We start from the raw sequence: 18,158 nt of genomic DNA, 5'->3' as shown, positions 1-18,158 counted from the left end.
CATCCCAGGCACGGTGGAGCTCCAAGAAATTCCCTGGCCAGCTCCACACAGACAGGTTGGTTTATTTGTTCCTTACACAGCTCTGATTTCCACCCATTAACTCAGGTTTCAAAGCCAAACACACGGGAAATGACACAAAATCTGGGAGGATCCCACAGCACAAGGCCTTTCCCTCAGAACTCTTCAACATTTACACTAAATCTTTATTTCTGTACAAAACTTTAGACAATTTTCATTGTTCCCAAGGAAATTTGCATGACCTTTTTTGCCTCTTTACATGAGCCCATGAGTTGCCTACATATATATACCCACATATATACATTTGGAACAGAAAAAAAAACCTTCCAGTTCTGAAGAATGAAGGTAAAAACCATCAGAACTGAAAAATTAATGACAAGAATTGACTGTATTTATTGTCAATATTGTTGACTATTCTGTAGCTTTACATGTATTTCATCCCCATATTATAAAAAAAACATATTCAGAATAACTCAATACAGACTGTGCAACAAGAGAGTAGCGACACAACCTGTAATTTAAAAAGTGGTAATAGCATCAAGAAAGTATTAATTTTTAAATTAATTTAAAATGTATTAATAAAAAAAAAAAAAAAAAAAAGGAGAACTCAGCAGACTTAACTTTTATACACTCAAGAAGAAGAGCCAAAAAGTAACATTTTCTGTTAAAAAGCTTATTCACAGTTCCATACACCAGGTGCAAAGGCCTAAGGAATGCACAGTTGGGCTAAACCAGACAAAAATAATGTGAGAGAATGGTGACTTCTCTTTTAATCACTTAATATCAAGCTGGATTCCAAGGAAAACTAAAGGCAGTTTTCAGAAGTTGTATCAAAGTCAAGGAATAATGGAGTTAAGAGGAACAGGCAGGAAAAGACCTGGCTTGAAGGCTGCTCAGCATTCCTTCATCACCACAAGAATGTCCCAGGAAAATCATGGAATTCCAGACTGCCTTGGATTGGAAGGGACCTTAAAGCCCATTTAACTCCAACTCCCTGCCATGGCAGGGACACCTCCCACTACCCCAGGGTGCTCTGAGCCCGCTCCAGCCTGGCCTGGGACACTTCCAGGGATCCAGGGGCACTTCCAGGGATCCAGGGACACTTCCAGGGATCCAGGGACAGCCCCAGCAGCACCAGGGAGGAGCTGGAGCCAGAGCCCACCCTGCTGGGAAAAGCATATCCCAAAGGAAACAACTCCAGCCAGCACTGCTAAAAGCGGAGGTGGAAGGATAAGGAATGTGGAAAGGCGTTTTGGCATTTCCTACACCATCCTAACAGAGGGGTTTGCTGCAATTCCTTATTCCTCAGAACCCTGAGAACTCCATCTGCCTGTGCATTATTTACAGGGAGGTTATTCCATGGGATCACTCCATGGATAAAACTGCTGGAGCTGGGATGGACCCAAGGTTATTCCATGGGATCACCCTGTGGATAAAACTGCTGCAGCTGGGGGGAACCCAAGGTTATTCCATGGGATCACCCAGCTCCTGCACTGGGAGGGACCCAAGGAGCCCCAGACCCCCAGGCAGGGCTGGTGGGGCTGCACAGAGCTGGGAACTCTTTTACACAACCCCAGGATCACCAAGGTTGGGAAAACCCTCCAGGATCAGAGTCCAACCTGTGCCCAACCCTCCCTCAGCACCCAGTGCCACATCCAGCCCATGAATACAGAACTGGGAATTTCATCTCCTAAGCCAGCTTTTGCTCCATCTCTTTTGCTTTTCAAGAAGTTTCTGCAGCCCCCCAGCACTCACAGGTGTGTGATATGTGCGTGTGGAAGAGGGGCACGTCCCTGGGATCCAGCATTTCTGACAGGAAAACAACATTTCACACTCATTTTAATTTCCATTCTTGACACCAAGCGGCACAGACTTATCACCAAACTCACCCCAAACAAACCTCCCCAAACAAACCCCCCCTCCCAGGCTGAGCAGAGCACATTTCACCCCCAAAACACCTAAACAGCCCCAAAAATCAGGTCAGAAATCACATATTTGCTTTAAAACTTTCACTGCAACTCCCACACACAAAGTTTAATGCAAACAGGCACATTTTGAGAAGTGTTTTTAACTTAAAATCATAAATACTGATAGGTTTTAATGAATTAGCAATTGACATCATCTATAAATGCATAAATAAGATGGTACAGAGCTCCCCAGCCCAAATTTATATTTGCTCCACTTCAACAAGAATTAAGAGAACAGAATGAGCTCCCTTCAGCTGCATGAAAACCAGAGTTTGAAAGACAGAAAGTGGCAAAGGGGAAACAATTCAAGGAATGCTCTGATCAAATTTCAGGGAGAAAAAAGTTGCTGAAGAGAATCTTGGTTTTCCTTTGCTATAATAAATAGCTTTATAAAATGTTTTGGCTAAATGACTTTAATAGCCATGCGTGAGTGCAGACACAGGAGTGCTCCAGCTGGGAGCTGCCAGCCCTCCCAAGGCTTGGGATTCATTTGATTTGATTAATTTTATACATTCTAAAATGTAATTTTCTTGCAGTCTCAGCACTAGCCAGGTCCTGGCTGTGTTTCTTTCAGGAAGATGACAAAGTCTGGAGAGAGGGAGAGGGAAGTGCAAGCGATGGAAGGAAAGCTGACCCCGCTGTGGTGATTGCTGAGGACACCCGAGGATGTTCCACAAGAGGCAGGACAGGGAACAGCCCTGGGCAGAGCCAGTTCCTACCCAGGGACTGCAGGGCAGGGCTGGAATGGCAGCTCCAGAGAGCCTCAGAGTGGCTCCTCCAGCCTGAGGATGTTGAAACTTCCATGGACACTGGATCTGGACACTGGGGCTGTCCCTGTCCTCAGTCCCACACCCCAATCCCACACCTCGTCACCCCCAGCCTGAGCTGCGTTTATTTTTTAACCTCTCCACAGAATGTGGATTTTCTTGGCCCCCTCCCCAGTTAGACAAGGAGAACACTGAGCTGGACATGTCCAAGGAAGGACTCTCAGCCTTCCAGGTAAAGCAGCATTTCCTGGCTTCATCCAGTCTCAGCCAAGTTTTGTACAGGAAAAGCTTAAAAACCCCACCCAGCTCTGTCCTTACCCTAAATCTGGCTCAGAAGGTTCAGGGTGGTAAAGTGACTCCACTGTGGATAAAGCTACAATAGAAAAATTCATTGGTAAGGCCCTCTTAAGGCAAGGAAAGAATTCCTGCTCAGGATTCTCACACATGAAATAAAAAGATACAGTGGCAGCCCCTTATAATTCACCATTTTTGACCATTTAATGTATTCACTACAACGATACCTTCAAGTCACATCTGGATTTATAACCAGGCCACATCTGGACTATCACATGAGTGCAAAGACATTTTCCTTCCTTGGTGCCACTCCTGGTGATGGAATCATCCCTGCCCTGCCCGGGGGTGCAGCACTCCAGGGCTGCTCAGCACATTCCTCTCAATTAGCTGAAAATGACTTTTCAGAGCTAATTAATCTGACAGTGACAAACTCTGTGTCCCAGCAGCCAGCGAGGAAGGAACTGCTGCCACCAGGAGCTTTCCAAGGCCAAGGATTCCTGGATTGAGCTGTTTTAAACAGTCCCCTGACAGGAATTCCAGCCAACCACCCTGACACAAGGACAAATTCAGAATTTCCTGTCCCAAAGCAAACTCACTGATGCCTGATAAATGGAGAAGTGCTGGGAATGGCAGGGATAGGAGAAGTGTAACCAATTTATCACAAATCCTGTTAAAATTTGGGTGTAGGGAGGGAAAAACCCACTCATTTCCACACACTGGGAGGCTTTTATAGATCTGTATCTCTATTTTAAGGGAATGGGAATCGTAGCATAGGAAATAAAGCTGATTATGGAATTAGTTTTAGGCACTTGAGCTGCAGAGATGTGGAAGGTGCTCGTCAGGTGCATTTACCACTCACACACCTACACAACGCTCAGCAGAGCAGCTACTCAGCCTCCCAGAAAGAAAAAAAATATTAAAAAATGAAGCTTTTCACATTCCCCAAGTTTATTTTCCACCTCTCCTCACAATTAAAGACCTGTATAATTCCCAGATGCCAGAAGCAGCATAATCCAGAGATGATTTACCAAACTGATGATCTCCTAAACCAAAAGAAACATTTGAAGTATCAATTATTGAAATACGACCTTATTTTTTTTTTTGCTACTAAAATGCCATTTTGCAGCATTACTTCAATAACCGTTTTTAAGGCCCCTCCCTTTTCCTAAGAATGAATTTCACGGAGAACAAAGGCAAAGCTTGAGCTTCATCTGGAAGCCAAGGCAGCAGAACCCCGAGGGTGAAAGAACAGCATCACACCCCAAGGTCATGGCTCAGGGTAGAACAATCCCTGCCCAACAATCCCCGAGTGGGAGCAAAGTTCCCTGGCTTTTCTATGGACAGAGCTGGGACAGAGAAAAATGAGAATTCCCCTGCAGGGAAAAGAAAAAAGCTGTCAACAAGGAGCACTTAAACAAAACACAAAGGGGTCGAGAGATCTAAAGTTTGGCTGTTCTGCTCAGTGATTAAATTTAAAACATTTCTAAGTTCACACACGTGCACTTCAAAGCACCAGCACAGCAAATATTCCAGGTGAGAGCTTGGAGATGATCACAGAGTCTGGGATTGATCTCAGCAACCATTCCAGGTGAGAGTCTGGAATCCATCAGAGTTTGGAATCAATCACAGCAACCATTCCAGGTGAGTCTGGAATCCATCAGAGTTTGGAATCAATCACAGCAACCATTCCAGGTGAGTCTGGAATCCATCAGAGTTTGGAATCAATCATAACAACCATTCCAGGTGAGTCTGGAATCCATCAGAGTTTGGAATCAATCATAACAACCATTCCAGGTGAGGCTGGAATCCATCAGAGTTTGGAATCAATCACAGCAACTATTCCAGGTGAGTCTGGAATTGTCACCTCTGCTGACCACACATATTAAAAATCAGCATTTAAACCCCAAAAGCCCTGGACAACACCAGAACGTGTCAGGAAACATCAGCCACCACTGAATTCTGGCTACATTTGCCCTCAAAAATACCAAACACACAGAAAGCTCACAGTGACCCATGACATGTTTGCAGTCAGGTTAACACTGGGTTCCTCACTGACCAACACACAGGAAACAATCGAATATTTGCATTCTAAACCCCTCAGGGCACAGAAAACCCTGCTTGACAGCCAGTCCTGAGGTGTGCAGGCACTCCCAGGCCCTGCTGGAATCTGTGGTCACTGGGGAAACCGAGACAAGGTGAACCTCAGGGGCCACAGCAAGGGGAAGTGGCACGGGGAGGGAAAGAGTAAAACCAGCGTAAGTGATGTGTAAACACAGAGTATCTGCTTGCAACCCAAGGCACACCTGCAGCAAGCACCACACCTGCATCATCTGACAGAGTTCCTACAAATGCACAACCAGAAGAAACCCCAACACTGCTCCACCACCAACAGCAACAACTCCTTTCCTCACCAAGCAGCCCCCAGCTCACCCAGCCTGCGTGGACTCAGCCCGGGGAAGACACAAGACTCAAAAACCAAACACTTGGGTTTAGAAGCAAATCTGCTTTTTCTTTTTTTTTAGACTAGAAAATGTACAGTTCCATTTCATATGCAAGTGTGCACAGAGCTCGTTGCTTGTAGATACTGTCAGAGAAACTGAGAGAGTCTTTGCATTAAATTGTTAATTCTTCAAACATTGATACATTTTGCAATACACCAGTTAAATACCAAGATCTATGTGCATGCACTAGAGATATATGCATGTACACCTTAATGTTTAACAAAGACAGCAGATCCCCCAGCCAGGGAGCGTTGGAGATACCAAAAATAGATTAAAAAGTTAAATTCTTTACCTGCCTTTGTTAAATACAGACTTTGAGATTGCCTCCCCTCCTTTCCCCAGGATTCCCGTGCTCCCAGGAAGGCAGGTGGGCAGGAAGGCAGGAGCTGACCAGATTATCCCAGAACCAAAGAGAAGCACCTTAAAAAGTTCAAACCAAGCTTTAAAATGCCTTTTCCATCCTTACCAGACACGGGGGCTGAGAAAGGGAAGAACATTTTTAACAGTTTTGTTTCATTGTGCTGAACTCCCAATGCATCCCCCACAGAAGAGCCTGACTTTTCCAACCATCCCACTGCCTTCCCAACTGCCTGGATCCTCCAAAGTGGGAATTCTGACCCCCTTCAGCCTGGGACAGCCAGCCCAGCAGGTGCTACAGCAGGGAAAAGTGATCCTGGTGTTCTCACACTGCTTGGGGACCATGCAAGGGAGCTCTGCTTCCAAGATCTGCCCTGGAACCCATGTGGGTCACCTGGAGCTTTTCAAGTAGTGTCACCTGCTTTGTCCCCATCCAGTCCCCTCCACTGCATATTGATATATCTGCACATTTTAGTATCTGCAGGTTTTATGTAGCAAAGAGTTTTTCCTCTGAATAAACACCTCATTAGAGCCTGACTTGTACGATTCCAGTGACACTTTCAAACGTACTTTTGTGCCTCTTCTTTGGTTAAGAATAAAAAGATACTTTTCCCTTTTTGACAGCTAAAGGTACCTAAAGGCCAGACCTGAATCAACCAGCACAGCAGAGAAGGAGAGCAGTGGGCAGGACCTGCAACATCACCCAATCCAATGATGACCACAATAAAAGAGGAAAATCCCTTTCATTTGAAACTCTTTGGCAAATTTGTTCTGTTTGCCAACCCTGGAAAGCGAAGCTCAATCCGTGTGCCTCAATCCATTCCAGCCTCTTCCCTAATCAAAAAATCATGTGGAAAAACAAGCAATGGGCTGAAGAGAGAGTTTGTTTATCAGGTTGTGGAGAGCCAAGGTGTGATTGACGTTACAGCCGTACGGACACAGAGGGACGGCACCGGTGACACGGGGACGTGCCACAGGTTAGTACTACTGCCAACATACTGATTCAGCTTTACACTGGTCTGAGCAGATTGCAATTAACCTAGGATTGAGGTATAAATATACACAAATATGTACAGTACACATACAGGAAAAGAGTTTTGCATTTGTAACCTTAGGAATACTGGAGAGTCGATGCCTACGCCGGTGACTCGCTCGCTGATTTACTGGAATAACGAAGCCAACAACTTCCACTAGAGAGGGCTACAATGGATAATAAAACTCTAAATTAAAAGCTCCTTCCTCTCGCTTCATCCTCCCCACGCCCAAGGCCGGACTGTTTCGAGGGGCAGCTTGAAAAGAAGGTTGGTCACAGCTTTGAACGCGTCCTCTGAGGAACCCGAACCAAAGTGGAGCCCAAAGTGCTCCTTTGCTCTTGTGCCTGCTCCCAATTCCTGTCCCTGTGTGTGTGTGTGTGTGTGTGTGTGTGTGTGCAGCTATGTAGAAAATACAGTTGCCATCAGTTCAGCATAAATACATCCACCCCACCAATCTGCCACTGGAACAGCTCTGCTGCAGCAATGTCTGTGCAAAGAGGTCATTAAAAATCATCTGATCTTCAGCCGGGACATCATCCACTCCAGTCCTTGGCACAGCCTGGGAACACAAGAGAGAGCATTTAGGGAATGCAGGCACCTCTCAGGATAACTCCAAAGGTAACTCCACAGCATCAATTTAAACTCTTCCAAAGAACTCCACATCATTTCTGGAAACTCTTCACTCCCTGCATGGCACTTCTGAGACCTCACCACATCATCTATGGTGAGAGAATTCAGGTCTCAGCTCTTCAACACATGAAGTTCTCTCTAATTAAGATTATTCTTAATAAACCAGATTTCAGCTTGCCCCCACCTCACCCCACCCTCATCAAGTCCAAATCATATCAAGTCTTATCTCTGTGAGGTGACACTGTGGGTCTGATGTAGGAAATCTTGCAAGTATCAAGATGTTGAAGTGCTGTGGCCCTGGCACAGGGTGTCCAGAGCAGCTGGGGCTGCCCCTGGATTCCTGGAAGTGTCCAAGGCCAGACTGGACACTGGGGCTTGGAGCAGCCTGGGATGGTGGAAGGTGTTCCTGCCATGGCAGGGGTGGCATGGGATGATTTTAAGGTCCTTTCCAACCCAAACCACTCTGGGATTCTGTCACCATTATGGACATGAAGGGGAGGAATGTGTGTGAAACCCAAATACCACAATAAAACCCTGGAGTAATTCAGATTCCCCTCCTGAGAACACGAATCCCTCTTACCCCTCTCCAGTGAGAGCACAGCAGGCCTGGATGTGCCACTGGTGATCCTTAATTGAAGTCAGCTTCAGGAACTGGGAGATCTCAGCTACTGTCATGCACTCCTTCACATCCTGCTTGTTAGCAAAGATCAGCAATCCTGCTTTCTTCAAATCCTGGGCAGAAAGGAGAGGAGGTAATGACAGAGCAGCCCTTGGAGGTGAAGGATGGGACACCAGAGCAGGGAACCCAGAGCCCAAACCAACAATCCTCCAGAACAAAGTGCTGCAGGCTGACAGGAACTGCAGGAAATGCTCTGATCCAGCACACCAAACAGCCATGGATAAGGAGTAAAAAACTCAGGACAACATTTTGCTGTGCTCCACGAGGATCAGAGCCCTGTACCTGAGCAGCACTGACAATCTGGGGACAGTGACTCCAGGAATAAGCTTATTTTACCTCAAATTGCTTGGAATTGGATCAGGGCAGGGGTGTATTATTGAAAATCTTTCCCTTGGAAAGCAAAAAGGTGTTTCCAGGAAGCCTGGCCAGCTCAGGCACTCAGCTGCCTATCAGGCACACTCCTGTTTACAAGCAGCAAAATTAATCTCCAAATAACCAACTGCTTCCAGAAAATAGCTGGAACAGAGCTGGACAACTCAATTTTGCCTTAACAGCAACTCCATGGAACCGGTTAGGAGAAAGAAAAGATTTTCAAGGAGCAAAGAAAAGCGATTTTAAATCAATATTTGACTTTCATTGCTGCTCTCTCCCAACGTCACAGCCACGTCTGGAGAGGGAGCCTGGGAACATCCTGCCGGGTAACAAAGGGCACATTCACTGCGAGGTGGCTCCCAAATCGACTCCATTCTGCCTGGAATTCCAGACCTTCCCCCCGGCAAAATCAGCTCCTTAACAACTTCATCTTCCTTTAGACATTGGGAAACACAAGATGCAGGTTTTTGCAACAGTCTGGAGAGTCCAGCTCTGAAATCCTAATCATGGACAGCAGCACTGAATCCCTCTGTGCTACATTTAACACTCTACAGCCTCACCTGCTCTATTACAATTTATTTTATTAAACATAATTTAAATTAAACATCAAAAAATTAAAAAAAAACAAAAAACAAAACCTCCAAAACATGAGAATTTGAAAGATGCTATGCAAAGCCCTTGTTTTTCCTCAGAGGAAATCCATAGGCAGGCTGTGCCCTTGCTGCAGGCTCCCAAACCTTGGCTATAGGTTAAATATAGATGTAATATTTTAGGCTATAATGCCATCATTTTTATGCACATTTTTTTTTTTATTCTGACACTTAAATTTGGAAGCTCAGTGTCAGCTCACACACCCTGATCCAGTTTGCATTCAGGTCATGCCACAGGTGCTGCCTGGCTTTTACATCAGCCCAGCTCAGGTTTAGACCTGACCCAGGGCTCGGGTTTAAGGAGGGGCTTTACAATTCAGCAATTTCCACTCTGGAATTCCAAATACCCACAGAGCACTGGCTGACACAGCCACGGGATGAAGTGCCTTCAGTTTTAGAGCTGGGTGCTCTAACAAACATTGTAGAGGTTGTAAAACCTCAGGCAACCACGAAGATATCAAAAATAATTATTAAATTATTGCAGGAAACCATGGGGGTTTTAAAGGCTCTAATTCAGATATTAACGTGGACTGAGTGAAGTATAAAACCCACAGATGTCCCTGACAGGTCCCAACTGCTGCTTCACTTCTGTAATTTAGTATTAATTAACAGCTTTAGTTGGAGTTTCACAGCAGACAGTGCAGCAGGGCTGAGGCAGTTCAGGGTGTAAATCTGCTTCCCTTGGTGTGTATCAGCCAGGTAATTAAAATAAATATTAAAATAAATATTAAAATAAATATTAAAGACACAGGGTGCACTCACCTCGTGTGCTAACATTTTATACAGCTCTTCTTTAGTCACAGAAATTCTCTCTCTGTCTGTGCTGTCCACCACAACTATCACAAACTGCAAAAAGGCAGAGTTATTAGGCAGAGGAACTCTGCTGCTCCCCCTCCCAGCCCATTATCCAGCTGGATCACCAGACACCATCCCTGCTCCCAAAGCTTCCCTCCAGCCCAGCAATCCCACAGGGCTGATTCACAGTTTGAGCTGGGCTTTGGGGACCAAGGCAGCTCTGACACAACTTTTCACTTTCTGTTCTCCATTTTTCAGTGAAAAATTCATACTGAAAGCAAGAAAATTCTGGGTAATCCCAGATCTGGTTTTGTCCTTTGCTAGGTGGAACTGAGGCACCACAAAGACCCCTCAAATAATTTGCTGCTGCCTTTAAATCAAAGTGCATCAGCTTTCTTTGTCTAGGTCAAGAACTAACATGCAAATATATTAATCTGTTATATTAAAAATAGGGATTAAAAAAGTCCTGAAGTTCCAAACTCCCAAGAAAACACTCCCAGCTTCATTTAGGCTGGAAAAGAACTTCAAGGAGTCACAGCACCTCATAGGGATGAACTGGAGAACACAGTTAATGACTGTGATAATTGTACTTAACCATACAAAATGTAATTTATATAACAGAATAACTGTATTTAAATTGTAATTGGTAACACAGAGGAAACCTTGATTTAAAGCACTACTTTTATGAAGTTGTGTGCTTGGCATAATTTATATACATATGTATTTATATATATATATATATATATATATATATATAAAATACATGTTTTTATATTTTAATATGTTTTTATATTATACATATATTTTTATATTTTTGTATAATATACTTTATTTTATATATTATATAAAATATACATACATATATATTTATATTATTATATGTATTACATGTATTATGTATTATATATAAATTACATTATATATTATATTATATTATATTATATTATATTATATTATATTATATTATATTATATTACAATTTATTTTTATGTATTTATTTGTATATGTACACATACATGTGTATATATCTGTGTATCTATTTTATATACATATATACACATATACATATTTTATATACATACATATATTTTTATATATACACAGATATATTTATATATGTCTGTGTATATATACACACACACACATATATATGTATATATATATTTTTTATGTACATATGTGTGTGTACATATATAAATATATGTCTATGTATATATATACACACACATGTATATATATTTTTTTTTAGGTACATGTGTGTGTACATATATAAATATATGTCTATGTATATATATATCTATACACACACACACATATATATGTATATATATATTTTTTAATGTACATGTGTGTGTGTACTGCAACTGCAGCTCTACAGAGTTCTGAAAACTCTTGGGAGTGTTTAAGCTGCTGATGACAGGAGTTTGTGAGTCAGAGCTGCCAACATTTTGGAGGAAATCTTTGGGGCTGTCGAGCAGGTTTTGGAGGATCCACTGCGGAGAGAGCGAGCGTGGAGACAGCACGGGGGGCTGTGCAATCCCCAGAGCAAGGCAGAGTCCCAGAGCAGGAGCTGAGTGCCAAAATGCAGCCCCAAATCCGTGCCAGGGGCTCCCCAGGGCAGCTCACCTCGGTGTTGGTGTAGTAGGTGTTCCAGGAGGAGCGCAGGGACTCCTGGCCCCCGATGTCCCACATCAGGAAGCGCGTGTTGTTCACCACGATCTCCTCCACGTTGCTGCCGATGGTGGGAGAGGTGTGAACCACCTCGTTCATGGAGCTGCACAAGGAACAGGGACAGGACAGTCACCAAATGTGACCCAGGAAACCACCCGAGGGGAATTTCCCCCTGCAAGAACCTCTGCAAACACTCCCTGGGCAGCTGAGGTTTGATGGTGGAGGGTGCAGAAACATAAAATAAAAACAGCAATAAAAAGGATTCAGTGAAGTATGTAATAAGCAAATTATAGAGCTGAGAGAGCACTCGTGAACAAAATGTGTTGTAATTAATTAAATCACGGAGCTGAGAGCATTTTTGCTCCAGAAGCTTTTGGGAGAACTCAGTTCTTCTTTCTCCAGGCCCATTTTTGCTCACATGGGACAGAGCAGTTGTTTTGCTTCAAGAATGTGGTTAAGCCACAAGATTTCCAAGGTTTCAGAAAAACAACAACTCATCCTCCAGAAACACTTCACCCTCTCCATCCCGCTCTCCTTCCAGGTCACTAAAACCAGATTTTCTTCACAATGCTTTATGCCCTAACTTCCTCCTCTGCTCCCCTCAGCACAGTCCAATACACAACTCTTTGGAGACAAATGCAGCCATTCAATATTTCAAATATATTGTTTAGAGATACTGAGTGTGACTTTGTCACTGAGAACACCAGTTTCACATCAAACAACCAAACGTGTGCTATGGATTCTCCTAAAGTTCAGACTATTTAAACTCTACTGTAACAGGCAAAAAAAAATTAACAGTAGCTCCAAGGCAAACCATCTGTGTTCAAAAGAATTAATTATTTTTTCTTCTGATCATCCTGATAGAGCTTTTCATTTTGTATGAACCTTTTTGAAGTTCCAGCAGACCTTTTAGTTACAGTGACAGCAATTTGAGACTTGTAATGGTGCTGGAATATTTCCTGAAGAGGATACAGAGAGCCAGGGAGATAAAGGGATGGTGCAGAGTTCTGAGAAGCAATCCCAGTTACCCTGGGCCAGTGCAAGGAGAGCTGAGTATGAGAATGGGAGAAAAGGAAGTGTCTGGGAGAGGAAAAACGGGATCTACAAAGATGAGGTAGGGTCAAGGAGGAGTAAGGCAGAAGAAGAAGAGAGCTGGGAAAGTCCTGTGGAGTTAAAGTGGGTACAAATTAAAAGGAGACATACAGAGATCTGTATGAGAGGGAAAAGAAAACACCGAAACTGCAGAAATAAGGGGAAGAACAGCAAGACATTTGTGGAGGAAGTGGATTAAAAAGCACTAAGGATGGCCTTCAGCTGCCTTCAGAACTGTAGTTCCCAGTCTTAAGAAATACCCTTCATCCTGTTTGTGTGTTTTAACATCTCTCTATAAATCACCACCACCCTCACCCTTTCACTCTCCCTGCAGAGTGGCAGGGCACGAGCAGCCAGAAATGTTTTGGAAAAGGCAAAGCAAGATGGAATGTGACAAACCACAACCACTTCCAGAAAGCCAATTTTAAATGTGGGATTGGAGCAGCACGGCCACATCATTTAACAGGAATTATTTCTGACTCAGGAACATTCCTCAGTGCCACAGCACTGCACGTGGGAAAGGGCCAATCTGTCCCCAACACAAACAGACCTTGAGCTGCTTGTGCCACCAGTAGCTTCTGAGCCTGTGGACAGATTGGTGTCCTCTTATCAAACTGCAGCTGAGGAACTGAGATACAAAGCTCATTCGAGCTCCATGTAAACCAGGAGCAAGGTTAATGCAAGGCAAACACAAATCAATGCTGCTGTTGAAGGCAGAAGGTGCAGGACAGCACGGATTTGTGCTGGTATCAGCCTTCCTCCTTCATCCCATCCCACAGACAACACCAAACTAAGCACTGGGGACACAAGGCACGGCAGCAGAGGTGCTTTGCCACTCACAGAATGAGTTGTCTGCTGTTTAAATCTGCGGCGTGGATCAGTTTTGCAACAGCCTCCCGTGGCCAGCACTCACTACAACCATATTTTATGGGGCTGGCAAAGAGCCGAGGCCGTGACACCAAGGGCGGCTGGGAGTGTGTGCTAACAGCAGGTGATGTGATCCAAAACCCTCTGAACAAAACCTCATTCATCCAGCAGGCACAGCAGAGCCCTTTCTAAACTCCAGACACCCTCTGCCACCTGGGAAGCTCCGAGTAAAACCACCCAGGGCCACGTACCACACCTGGAAATGCCCCGGACGTCCCCGCAGGTCCTACTTACAATTGGTACAGAATGGTCGTTTTCCCTGCATTGTCCAGGCCCACAATGATCACTTTGTGCTCTGCAATGAAAACAGCACTGGTAAGTCACAGCTGCTGGGTCTGGATCAAGGTTAGTGCCACGTTTGCCACTGGTTTCCTGAGCCAACAGTGCCCAGCTCCAGGTGCCGTGGCCAGGTGTGTTTGTGGGCCAGCCCGGGATGTTTGTGTGGGCAGGTGCTGCTCTGGGCAAGGAAAGGACTGGCAATTTCTCCCCCTCCACAGGAACCATTCCTGAGAGATTTCAGAGGGATGTTTTCCATCTCTGACTGCCAGTGTCACGCTGGGATCCTCTCCCAAGCTCCTGCACGGTTTTGCAGCCTGTATCAAACCCCATCTCCCCAGCCACAACTCCACTTTCCCTTCATCCAGGCAATATCTTCATGTCTTTACAAAAAACCTCAGCCAGGCTGGTTTGCAGTGATCCCTGTGCCCCCAGTGCCCTCCTTTCCTCCCGGGGAACAGATGTGCCCTCCAACACTTGACAGGACACATTCACCCAGTCTGGCCTTGGACAAGTCACCAGGTGCTGCACAACCCACCTCTGACATTTTGGAGCTCAATGCCCCAATCGGTTCTTGCTTCCCTTCAGCACCTCCTCTCCTGTGCATCACAAAAGTGACTGGGAACTCTACAACTGCTGGTGTCAAGCACATCCAAACTCATGATCTCCAGTTTGGGTGAGCACAGCCAGCTCTCAGCTCTGTTACACAACTTTCACTTGCACAACCAAGCAGGACCAGTCACGTAAAAGCTCGGTGAGAAGGGGGTTTCTCCCATCCTTCCCCGTGCTCCTCAAGGGCGACAAAAAGCCATTAAAAACAAGCCCAAGCTGCAGACACTGAGATCAACCCCTGCCAGCAAACTACACTCACATTGATTTATCCCAGAGGACAGGGGTCAGGTAAGTGGGGGTTTCTCGGGTTTGATTTTATCAATATTGTGTGGTTTTGCAGAGTTGTCTTTTATGCCATCCAATATAAAAGTCCAGCTTCAATAACTTTGCATAACTGCACAATATTGTAAAAGTGTCTGCTTACCTGACCCCACATAACTAGGAACTTTTGTTTCAGGTGGGATGCTGCCAGCATAGTGGATGTTAGGAAATCAGTTGGAACAGAAGGTCTGAGGTGGGGCTGGATGCTACAAGACAAAAATATTTTGTTGTATTTGCGCTACTCATTAACGGGGACATAACTGGGACATTCAAGGAGCAGGTGTGAGAGAACCGAGGCTCACTCAAAATCAAATTCCAAGGGCTTTAGAAATATGGAAAGAGCATCAGCAGGTGTTTTGTAGTTAAAGTTCCAACTTTCACGAACACCTTGCTGTAAGGAGACAGGTGTTAAAAATCCCAGAGTGGTTTGGGTTGGAAGAGAAATTAAGGATCATCCAGTGCCACCCCCCTGCCACGGGCAGGGGCACCTTCCACTGTCCCGGGCTGCTGCAAGCCCCGACCTGGCCTGGGAAACTTCCAGGGATCCAGGGGCAGCCACAACTGAAGCCGTAAATAACATTTACTCCATGAACGAGCCAGATATCGAGGTTTGCCACTTAAACCCACACTCTGCCTTCAGCAAGACGAATCCCCCCCGCCCCGCCGCGCCACGGCCGCGTTCCTGGGCACGCGTTAATAATTTAACAGGCGGCTGTCAGGAAATGAACATTCCTGTAATTAAAGGGGGGGAAAAGAAGGTTTTAAGCCCCGACTTCCAGGAGCCCGTGCGGCCGCCCCGGAGCGGGTGTGGGTCCCTCCCGGATCGCCCCCGGGCCTCACCCTGGTGGTTGAAGAGCCTCCATATCCTGGTGAAGAGGATCCCCATCCTCGGCCGGGCGCTCCGGGCCTCGCCGGCCGCGGCTCTGCGGGGCCGCGGGCGCTCAGGGCCCGGCGCAGCGCCCCGAGTGCCGGCTGGGGCCGCGCCGGGGCCGCTGCCGCTCGGACATCGCCGCGGGGTCGGGACGGGGCTCGGGATGGGGGTCGGCAGCGGCGGCGGCGGCAGCGGCGAGAGCGGCGGGAGCGGAGCAGCGCCCGCGGCCGCCTCACGGACGGGCCGGGCCGGGCCGGGCGCGCTGCGCTGACGCGCGGGGGCGGCACCGCGGCCGCCATTACACGGCACCGCCTCAGCGCGCCCGGCAGCGCGGGCTGCGGACACCGACAGCGAGACAGGGCTGTGGGACCCGAACAACCAGACAGGGCTCCGGGATCCGAACAGCCAGACAGGGCTCCGGGATCCGAACAACCAGACAGGGCTGTGGGATCCGAACAGCCAGACAGGGCTGCGGGATCCGAACAGCCAGACAGGGCTGCGGGATCCGAACAGCCAGACAGGGCTGTGGGATCCGAACAGCCAGACAGGGCTGCGGACACCGACAGTGAGACAGGGCTGTGGGACCCGAACAGCCAGACAGGGCTCCGGGATCCGAACAGCCAGCCAGGGCTGTGGGACCCGAACAGCCAGACAGGGCTCCGGGATCCGAACAGCCAGCCAGGGCTGTGGGACCCGAACAGCCAGACAGGGCTCCGGGATCCGAACAGCCAGACAGGGCTGCGGGATCCGAACAGCCAGACAGGGCTGCGGGATCCGAACAGCCCGCCGGGGCTCCGGGCCGGAGGGAGCAGAGCTCGCAGCCACCGAGTGCTGTGGGTGTGAGGCAGCCCGGAGCCCATCCCGGACCAGCCCCTGCCACGGGCACCTCCCGCTTCAAAGCTGCTCTGGTGACCGTGCCAGGGTCTCGCTGCCCTCACAGCGAGGGATTTCTCTCCAGTACCGCATGGAAATCACCCCTTCCCTTCAGGTTTAAACCGTTCCTCCATGTCCTGTCCCTCCATCCCTTGTCCCCAGTCCCTCTCCAGCTCTCCTGGAGCCCCTTCAGGCCCTGCAAGGGGCTCTGAGCTCTCCCTGGATCCTTCCCTTCTCCAGGAGAACATTCCCAGCTCTCTCTGGATCCTTCCCTTCTCCAGGAGAACATTCCCAGCTCTCCCAGCCTGGATGCAGTTCATAAATAAACTATGTTCACTTTGCCCTACTAAAACTTGGTGCTCTGAGGAAAACCTGGCAATAACGTGGGTGAAGTTGCTCCCCAGCAGCTGGGGCTGAGTTTGCATAATGGTTTTATTTTTGGCACTGGAATGGGTTTAAGATCTGCCCAGAGCCTTCACTGAGATAAATTCCCGTCCAAACCCTCCACTGGGTTTAAATCCTCAGGTATTTGAAAATCCCAGGCAACAATTAGGTTGTGCACAGCTGTGTCCTGCATGGGGTTTTTGTCCTCTCACTTGTCCTGTCCCTGACAATTCCTTCCCCTTCCATGGCAGGGACACCTTCCACTGTCCCAGGCTGCTCCAAGCCCTGTCCAGCCTGGCCTTGGACACTTCCAGGGATGGGACATGGAATCTCCTTTCTTATTCCAGAGGTTTTCCATCTTTCCTTCAAGCAGCTTTTATTCCCACAGCAGCATCTTGCATTTAATTTTCCCTGCTGGTCCGGAACCAAAGCAGCAAGGCCAGAGTAATCTCCAGTTTTCTGTGTCCAGAGATTTTTTGTGTTTCCTGTTGTTGTGGAGGGGAATTTATGGCCCTGACCAGTTTAGGAAGATAAATGTGATAATCCAGTGTGCCAGTCCATGGCGGTGTCGCAGCTGTGGGTCCTGGCAGCGCGTGTAACCCGCAGGGAAACAGCAGCTCCTCCGGTGTAAAACATTCCACAAGTTCAGCATCCAGCCTGCAATGGCATTAATTATTCATTAGCTGTCAATTATCCCCCTTGCTGCCGGTCCTCAGCTTGGAATTTCAGAAGCTCTCGGGGTTTTCTGTTCTCAGCTCTCCTGCGCTCAGGGCAGGGTTCGGTGGCTGTGGAAGATCTACCAAAATTCAATTAAACAATTTATTCTGATTATTTAAATAAAAATCTCCGAGGTTCCCCTCCATATCATTTGCTTGGGTTTTTTTCTGGTTGAACCTGGATCGTACTGCTGGTTTTTATAGGCTAAACTGAGCTTCCAATGCTGCTGGAAGCTTTCTAGGAAAGCATTCCAGTGGGCAGGGCTGGTACAGCCTCGCAATTCCCTCCTGGAAATCTGGGAGGGCTTTTTCGGGTCGTGTACGTTTTGTTCCAGGCAGCTGTAACACAGA

At 46.9% G+C, this 18,158-nt stretch overlaps 1 protein-coding gene across 1 annotated transcript; it reads right to left on the bottom strand.

Moving 5' to 3' along the window:
- Positions 1-5,534: 5,534 nt before the first annotated feature.
- Positions 5,535-16,069, bottom strand: ARL5A (ADP ribosylation factor like GTPase 5A). Its single transcript, XM_058839234.1, has 6 exons — positions 15,804-16,069; positions 13,989-14,049; positions 11,691-11,838; positions 10,032-10,115; positions 8,149-8,300; positions 5,535-7,497 (listed from the first exon to the last, which is right to left on the bottom strand). The coding sequence occupies exons 1-6, from the start codon at positions 15,847-15,849 to the stop codon at positions 7,449-7,451; spliced, it is 540 nt and encodes a 179-aa protein (XP_058695217.1). The 5' UTR covers positions 15,850-16,069; the 3' UTR covers positions 5,535-7,448.
- Positions 16,070-18,158: the final 2,089 nt, after the last annotated feature.

This window comes from Poecile atricapillus, chromosome 5 (assembly GCF_030490865.1).
Source record: "Poecile atricapillus isolate bPoeAtr1 chromosome 5, bPoeAtr1.hap1, whole genome shotgun sequence".
NCBI classification, from domain to species: Eukaryota; Metazoa; Chordata; class Aves; order Passeriformes; family Paridae; genus Poecile; species Poecile atricapillus.
This window is presented reverse-complemented; position numbering and strand designations above follow the sequence as displayed.

What these genes read in the sequence shown, in the direction of transcription:
- ARL5A (XM_058839234.1), bottom strand. Translation starts at nt 15,849, where the DNA reads ATGGGGATCCTCTTCACCAGGATATGGAGGCTCTTCAACCACCAGG. An exon ending in CCTACTACACCAACACCGAG is followed by an intron (nt 10,116 to 11,690) that starts GTGAGCTGCCCT and finishes GCCTTTTTGCAG; the next exon opens with TTTGTGATAGTTGTGGTGGA. An exon ending in ATAAAATGTTAGCACACGAG is followed by an intron (nt 8,301 to 10,031) that starts GTGAGTGCACCC and finishes CTTTCTGCCCAG; the next exon opens with GATTTGAAGAAAGCAGGATT.